We start from the raw sequence: 9,187 nt of genomic DNA on the forward strand, positions 1-9,187 counted from the left end.
CCTATCAAGGGCCATGTATCTGAAAGTATGTGAATAAAAATCAACTGATGATCCTGCTAAATATATTATATAAATTGCCGGAAGAAGGGTAATAGTATATTCGTGACTGAAATTACATATTAAAGTTGTTTAAAGATGCAGTATGGATATTTTAAGTTTCAATAATGCTACGCCACAAGACTGCTCAAGTTGTTTGTTGCATAGCTCAACTGTTTTTTAATATAGAATTCTAACCAAATTTAGAATTTTAACAAAAATAATTAATGCCTACTACTCTGAGTTATTAAATACTCTTTTTATATTACACAAATTCATCACAGGTATTAGAAGTAAAGATAAACTGCCCGATTTAAATGGTGATCCACATAGCATTTCATCTTAGTCATATAGTAGCTCTTCGGCTGTTCATACTTTATTGTCAAAATATATATATTTTTCAATTGAACTTTTGTTCTTTAAGAATAAGTACTTTTCTATTGAACTTATTACATGCTAAATTTTATTTCTGATATTAACATCTTAAAATTTCTTTTTCTGCAGGTGATGTTGTGCCACTCTCAGTATTTTGCTTGACGAATGTGGAGAAGTGGGACAAATTCAGGAATATAGACATGGATAAGGAGGTTATTATGTTTTCCTGTTTCCGTAAAGTGTATTTACTTCCTAAAAACCTGGCAAAATTTCACGCCTCTTAAGAAATAATAAATGAAATGTATAATTTATCATGTTATCCATATTAGTTGATGCATATTTTATTAGATTTGAGAAAGTGATTTGAAATGGTAATAAATATTGTGGGTAAAATAGGAAAAATTTGTTGTCTTCTCTTGATATGCATAAAGTGCCAAGTAAAAGTGAACATCTATTTTTAGTATATATGCCAAGTAAAAGTGATGGGAGGGAGTATTAAAAACTATGACTTCTTACGACGCTATGTATTTTCACCCCCTTCTTTTTTTGATAAGCATGCATTATTTCCTTTGGTTTTCCTGGCGAATGATTTCCTTAGGACAATTTAGCGATGTGAAAGGCCTGTTGTTACTTCATAGTTAAATTGAACTACTTATTAAAGCTTATTGATTAATAATTTTACTATATGAAATTCATGATTAACTCTTGATGTGGTATGTCTTCACCCCTCGTGTCAAAAGTTTGCATTTTTATTTAATTCAACGTAGTGGCGCTCTTTCTTGGAATTTGACTTGTGATGTTGCAAAATTGTCTTATGGTCTTCTATATGCTCTTATTTGGTTAGGCTACCATAATGGATGCTCTTGAAGGCAAAACATCGAAGCGAAAAAATTGCGTGGATAATGATAAGGTTGCGGTGTTGACTGCATGGCATATAGTGGATTGTCGAACACTTCGACGTAACTTTCTCCCTGAATTGGTCAGCCGCGATGAGGTATTATTCCTGAGAATTATTGGCCTATTGGGCCCCTTGTCTTCAATTTGTTCTTCTGTATGCGTTGTTCTTATGCAAATGTTATTCAGCTATTTTGCATCTGTTATTATTCTGAAGATGTTGCAGCAAACACCGACTTGATATGTATTAAGGTTCTGATAGAAGTTTAAGCTCGTTGAGCCTCCAAGGGAGGTGGCCAGTGATTGCTGAGTTGAAGTGACAACCTTGGGAACCCATATTCGAGTTCCGATAGAGGCGACAATGAGCTCTTCTCTAAGTATCTAAGTTCATGGGGAGAGTTACCTCATAGTTGTGCCGGTAGGACTTAGGAGATAGCAGGTACCCCACGGATAGTCGAGGGCGCACGCTGGGCCGAACACCCATTGTTATTAAAAAAGAAAATTTAAGCTTGTTCCACGGGCTAACTGGTTTAATTTACCTTGGGATTACTGGATCTGCAAAATAATCTACATGCTCATGTGAAACAACTTAGATGTCTACTCCTTCGTACTCGAGTTGGAGATTAATGTAATAGGAAGAAATAACATGGATTTTCTTTTAGGCTTGGCTATAAACTATAGTTTGGGTGTGGGGAATGGGTCCATCCTTGCTGTAGCATTAACAAGAGGTTTTGGATATTTTACTGTAGCAATGTGTCCGAGCATTTGTGGAGAGTGGTGATGGAGAGGTGCTTGTGCTACGGGTTCAAGACCCCTTCCGTCGGTTATTGCTGCATGGTGTTTGTGAGGTATGCTTTGCGAAGCTAAAGGAATTGACAACGCCGGTGAAGCCCTTTAAAGTATGTTATGAAGCTAAAGGAATAAATGTCACAGTTGTAGGTCCCTATGTTCCAGTTATTGATCTTGTATTAATATTTGGTGTTGCATCAAATAAAATTGTTCTAAGAAGAATTTCAGCCTGTGCATTTAGTTCCTGATAAGGGGGATATGGGAAGTTGGAGGAAGAGAGGAAGTATCGCTAAAGCAACAAAGTCACATTTGCCAAGCTTTTTATGCCAATAAGGAGCCAAGGCACAATGAGCACTTCAACAAATAGGATCCTGAAAAGTTTTGTTTAAAAAAAAATATGTGGAAGAAGAGAAATAGGTGAGATATCTAAGAAACTTCAGTTATACAAACATATAGATGTTTACATATGCAGTTGTCGTTATACAAAGATATGATGAATACTATCTATATAACTGTGGCTTCAATTCAGTACCACATTTTCAGTGACTATGATTTGCTCGAACACAATATTATACGTGCTCCCAGTAGATTCAAGTGCTAGCAAATTACCTCATTGATTCCACGCTTTGGGCAAAAGAAACGACTATAAAAATCAAAGCCAGAACCTTGTGGAGCAGGTCCAGTTATTATTATTTCTCTGCCAGGGCAATTCTTTATTTGATCAAACTGAGGTTGGCATTCGGCCACTGCCTCCCCTGATGGGAGTAAAATCTGTAAAAGCACCATGAATTATCTTCATTTCCCTAAATTTTACTAACTTTATCTAGCATCCCTTCCTCCTGAGTTTGAAAGAAATGTTTTTTTTTCCAAAAGAACGAAACAAAAATGCTTTCTTGATTGCCTTTAGGCTTGGGTATAAACTATAGTTTGGGTGTGGGGAATGGGTCCATGCTTGCTGTAGCATTAGGAGTACTGTGCCAAGCCAAGTTATGTACTTCATTTGTTATGTACAAATGTTTCCCTTATGGAATCATCTAGGTGTTGCATCAAATAAAATTGTTCTAAGTTTTATGGTTCAACGGATAAGATGTCAAGTACAGGAATTATTCTGTTGCTTTTAATAAGTATCCAAACAAAGAAAAGGATTTGAAAAAGAAGAAACGATCCGATTTTGCTGCGAAAACTACAAGAAATTAGACCTATGACGACACTTTATAAGTGTCGTATTTAGTTAAATAAATGTCACTAATTCATTAACCGACATTTATTTTACATTTAGCTTAAATGTCGGAAATTTTGGGATTGGAAATTTTTTGACATTTAATTAAATGTTGGCAAAAGTTTTACGACATTTATTTTACGTCATTTAGATAAATGTCACATAGAAATTTACCACATTTGAGCTAATGTCACTAAATAAAGAGTGACATTTATTTCTAGACTTTTATTAATGTCAGCGCATGAGTTTCAAGCACATTCTGTTTTGTTTCCAACATATTTAGAAGTGTCCATGTTTACATGAAGCCATAATCCAAATTCAAATTGTATATCCTACAAAAGTAATCCACTATAAACAATATAAACTGAAATCAATATTTTGAAGAAAGAAGTTCTCAATATCTAATAGAATAATTCTCAGGAATAATACCTCATAGCGTAAAAAGGACATTACCGTAAGAAGCTTAGACTCTCGACGTGCTAATTAGGACTCCATATCATACACCAAAAGACTAAGTACATGTCATGAATAATTTTATTTTTCAGCCTGACAGCATGACCACCGAAAACTGACGAGAGTTGCCTCATATATTCATATAATTGGCAACAATTGGCAACAATGTCATTCTCCACACGAACAACATATTCCCTACCAATCAATCAACTGAATTTCTTTGAAGGAAAACACCAGTAACATTAAATCTCTGATACATTAAATTTAGATTATGACTTACTTATTTAAAGCAAGATGGACAATTTAACAAAATTAACCTTAATGCTTTATAGAAAAAAAATTAGCTTTAGTGAATATGTGAAAGCACATTACAAAAGTACCACAAAATTTTGAGAAAGTACCAAATGTGTAGGCAAACGACCTCATCAAAACCGTATCATAAATCTCTAAATATCGTAATTAAGCCATATAAGATTATTAATAAAAAAAAGAAGAAGTTCATATATGAACGATTTGAAAACAAAGCAGATACATGGTTACAACAGAGAACGAGAGATCTAAACAGTAAAGAGAAAGGGAATTCTCGTATTGCATCTTTCTCCCTCCACCATGACGCCAAAGGCAGAGAAGAAATCACAGGCCAGCAATAAGCTATATTATGAATGGTGGAACGTTCCACTGCGGTTGAGGAGAAGAGATTGCAGCCGCAAAGGGTGAAGGAGACCTAAAAGAATTAGGTCTTCACGGAAGCCGCTGTACAATTGGAGATATAGTTTCTACATTTAAATTTTTTGAATACGGTAAATTCCCCACTATTAATTGGAAAGGTCATTTACCAGAAGAAAAAGGGGCCAAAATTCTAATACAAAATTACAGTGCAATAAAAGGTGATTCATATCCTTCTTATGTTTTCTGCACAAGCAACACCAACTCACAAAATAGTGTATTTTCACTTCTAACCAACAGTGGTATTGCCTGTCTAAAAGCTTATACTCATACTAATTAGTCATTTTTACAACACAATCATTTGCTCACCACTTACAGCTAAGCTGAACGCAACCACGCTAACATTAGCAGTTGGCATAGAAACTTCAACAAGTCAAGGTCAGATAGAAATCACGATTCCTGTTTCACACATTATTAATAACTAAAGAAATGCTAGTGCACATTGTCTGAGCACAAAATATTGAAATACATGTGGATTACAAAGGAAACATCAAGCATAACACTTGATATGATCATTATGCATCAACAATATCCCTACAAGTGGGAAGAGTTAAGCCAAGTGATAACTTCATACCAGAAAATGCAAGAAGAAGAGGATGACATACTAGCTATAATCTCCATTATCCAGAATAAAAGAAAGGTAACAACAGTAGTAGTAGTAGTAGTTTCACACCTTCGTCAGTCCTACTTAGAACATACAACACCAGCAACCCCAAAGACCAGTGGAATCTCACATGTCATAGTAGACTCATAAGCATGCTTCAAAGGATTCAGCAGCATTGGACTCGTCAAGCATTTGAACAACTTGAGCAACACCAGCTGCAAGTTCCTTCTGAATGGCACCATCAGGCATATCAAATGTTCTCCTCCTAGCAACCGATATAGGCCTCCCGCCAGGTTGGGGGTCGATAACATCAAGCATTGCTTCTAACTCATCCACCATTGACTTCTTTGAAGATCGCACCATTATATCGGCACCCTAATACAGAAGGAAAATAGTACGATAAATGCATTTTTGGAATAAAAGCAAGAACACTAAAAATGGTTGAGAGCCAAAGATCGCATAACACATTGCAAATATGGAGAAGATGTGATCTCATTATATGCAGACAATTGATGTCATCAACAAACTCCGTATGGATTTTGTAGAGAAAATAAATATAGTGGATGATAAAATTTCTGGTTGCAGTAGGCATCATTTCATGCTCATCTACCAAAATACAGACCCAACGTAATTCTGCGGATGTGAGGAAGCTACAGCACAACTAGCTGAGAGGTCAGCAAATTCTTGTTTCCCGGCTTCAATTCCAGGAAAGACGGAAGCATAGTAATAAATAAGCTGCATCCTTATTTAATCCATTACCACTGCCTATCTAGTCAGATAAAGCAAATAATGTACATTCTGAAGTTACCAGGAAAATCTAAAATGGAAAATGCATAACAAAAATAGAAGCACAAACTGGTCTAAAAAAGTAATTGTACCAAAGGTCGTGTTTATGTTGTTCCAAAGTCAGGCCCAGGCTTCCTATCTAATGCCTCTCTTATTGATGAACTATATGTACTGAAAACCATCCGATACCCCCAAATCCAACAGAGTTGAAAAAGAAATAAGAACAAGAAATGGAGAACCACTAAAAACAGGGAAGTTGAAAGGCCACTTCCGGGGATCAGACCATGCAACAACTATTAAACATCTGAGAACTATAGAAGGTAACCACTTCAAAGTTGCAGAATTCTAGTACTCTATCCACTCCAATTTATTGATTTCTTTCAGTTTGAGACGTTCCAAAATGTTTGACACAACTCAATTAACATTATTTCATAAAATTTTCACAGCTTTCAAAAATCCAAATACATCTAACAATTCAAATTATAAAATTTGATGTGATGTTTTCTATCAGAGTAACTCTTCAACTGTACTTCATAATTTCTTCCACAGTTACTAATGTAACAAACTAACTCAAATCAATATCCTTAATTTAGTATCAAGTCATACGTCACGACATAAAATATAATGAAGCAGAGTAAGTACGATTTAGATAGCTAAAACCCGCTAAGCTAATTGATACAAACGACTTAGATAGCTAAAACCCAATAAGCTAATTGATTCAAACGACCAGCAACAAGAACCTATGTATAAACGTTTAATGAGAAGTCCGACTACAGGAAAGATAACACGAAATATGTATACCTCAATGGCGTCAACAGTGAGAAGCAGCACAATAATCTTCTCAGAGAACCTCTGACGCTCCTCAGCATCACGGGCAACACGACGTCGGTAAGTGAAGTTGTTGAATAGAGCCCTTAGCTCCTTCAACTTAGTCTTGGCAATGGCCAGTTCCCTCAGCGCACGCAGTGCTTGCGACCTCCTAATCAAGTAAGCCCTGAAGCTCATCTGAATAGCTAATGCTGCATCCTGTGGTGATATCTCCTTCCTCTTTCCCCTTCTCTTCTCCACCCTCTTCGCAAATACCTATACATCACAAAAAAATAAAAATAAAAACACAAATATGCATCAAAGAAAATGTAAAGAGCCCACATTGATCAACAAAATCTTAATACTCCATGTGTCCCAATATATGTGATGCACCTTAGTTTTTAGTCTGTCTCAAAAAAATGATACCTTTATATATTTAATAACAATTTGTTATAGCGACACAAATATCTTAGGGTTGTTTTCGATCACAGGTTTCAATTTTTCTTAAAATTTATGTCCACTCAAACAACATCACATACAATGAGCCGGAGACAGTAACCAGTAATAATAGTCAAAAGTTAACCTGTCTTAAGACGAGGGCCCCATGATCGGATGGCTCTTCAATCTCAACTATACGTGTAGAACCCTCAGATTTTTCACATTTCTTCTTTTTGTTATCTTTCTTCTCTTTTTTCTCACTCTCAGAATCATCACCGCCGGCATTTGATGCTTTGAAAGTGTAGGTACGTGAATCCTCATTCTTCCCTTTGATCTCAGCAGTAAATTTGTAACTTTTATCCAAAGCACCCTTCTTTTTACCATCTTTAACCTCAGCAATCCACTTGTACTTCCGATCAACCCCGTCCTTCTCGGGGCTCTTGATCTCAGCCGTCCACGTGTACTTCCTCTCACCAACTTTCTTGCTCTTCTTCTTCTTCTTCTCCTCAATGAACAGCCGCTCGAGTTCAGAGACTCGGTCAGACAGACTCTGCAACTCAGTACCGAGTCCGACCCGGCGATGAACCCGGCGAGTGGAGGTATAAAAAGGGGTTCTTTCGATTTGGATCAGATCAGTGATGGTATCAACGTCGTCAAAGGGGGAGGCGAGATCGAGAAGTGTAGTGGGTGTGAAAGTGTTAGGGCAAAGGAGATCGAGAGTGGTGTCAAGCTCATCTTCAATGTGGAATGAGGGGTTTAGAAGTAGGGTTTTGGGGCTGAGAAATGAGGATTCTTTAAGGAAGAAAGAAGGAGAAGGAGAGTACTCAATAAGGTCAAATCTCCTGAAACGGCTCATTTTTCGGTTGAATCTAGCAACACAAAGGAAAAAGGTGTAAGCTTTGAGAAAAAGAGTGATAAAGATGGAGGATAAAATATGCAGAGCTTGGTTTATTAGGAGAAAGAGATGGAGGGAGTCAAGAAGGGTACAGTAAGAGAGGAGGGGTAATATTGGAATTTGGTGGAGATTAGTGGGAAGCAAGTTGTTGAGTACTTTGTGGGGACGATTAGTTGATTCGTTAAAGCGGATAATATCGCCGCGCACGGATATTATATTTACGAAAATGTCCCTGAAAAGGTTAGGAATTTGCGCCGTACAAAAACATAGACTAAAGAATCTCTAGATTGCGACCAAGGCATGTGGGGTTTCAGACTTTTGGGGGCCACTAGCTGTTAAAGAGAACCCCGATTGACATTGAGACAAATTAAGTGGAGTATGCTTTAGACTTTGGAACTTTTGATTTTTGTTAACATCATAATATCCTAATACTGAACCGGCTGTCTTTGTTTCCGATGGGCTTTTATTTGCTTTAGTGTAGTAGGTGGCAAATAGGGTCGCACGTGGGATAGAGTTTGGAGTTTTGTCCTGTTCAATTAGCATATGATCATTTAAGAAATGGAGATTAGCGTTAATTAAATTAAATTGCGCCTATCTTCTGACATAGTGAAGGTATGATGGTCGCCCCAAACTAAGATCTATGTTAGTTGGTCCTGAGTTAATTGCAACCTTGATACTAGCTAACGAAATTAAAGGAAATCTAAGTATCCTAGAGAGCAAATGAAGAGAATTGCTTTTGAACATATGACTTAGCAAGAGAAATGATTTCGAGAATTTAGAGAGAAAATGAGAGATATTTCATTGAGAATCTAATACAATTGAATAAGCATTACAATTGTTGTGATTTCAGCATATAAGAGAGAAATTCAGTTGTAACTAACTTATAACAAACTATAACTAACTTCCGGAAATTTAACTATCTAACTAACTTATGCACACGTGCATCTCACGTGACTACTTATCAGCTCCCATTTTCTTATGATCGTAACAAACTTTTAAATGGATTTACTGTTCTAAGTTATTAGTATGGTTTTAACATCAGTTTGTCATACATCATCCCCTCCGTAGAGTGATTTTCTGCAAAAAGATGAGGCAGGAAAAGTGAAATATACGAGATTATAAGTATAAATTACTTGTGGCTAAGTATGAATAAAGATAAAAGCTT

The 9,187-nt window shown here is 36.4% G+C and overlaps 1 protein-coding gene across 1 annotated transcript; it reads right to left on the minus strand.

Annotated features, from left to right (window-relative positions):
* Positions 1-4,871: 4,871 nt before the first annotated feature.
* Positions 4,872-8,199, minus strand: LOC107768598 (BAG family molecular chaperone regulator 7-like). The gene is made up of 3 exons (XM_016587721.2): positions 7,273-8,199; positions 6,684-6,965; positions 4,872-5,471 (listed from the first exon to the last, which is right to left on the minus strand). The coding sequence occupies exons 1-3, from the start codon at positions 7,981-7,983 to the stop codon at positions 5,241-5,243; spliced, it is 1,224 nt and encodes a 407-aa protein (XP_016443207.1). The 5' UTR covers positions 7,984-8,199; the 3' UTR covers positions 4,872-5,240.
* Positions 8,200-9,187: the final 988 nt, after the last annotated feature.

This window comes from Nicotiana tabacum, chromosome 6 (assembly GCF_000715075.1).
Source record: "Nicotiana tabacum cultivar K326 chromosome 6, ASM71507v2, whole genome shotgun sequence".
NCBI classification, from domain to species: Eukaryota; Viridiplantae; Streptophyta; class Magnoliopsida; order Solanales; family Solanaceae; genus Nicotiana; species Nicotiana tabacum.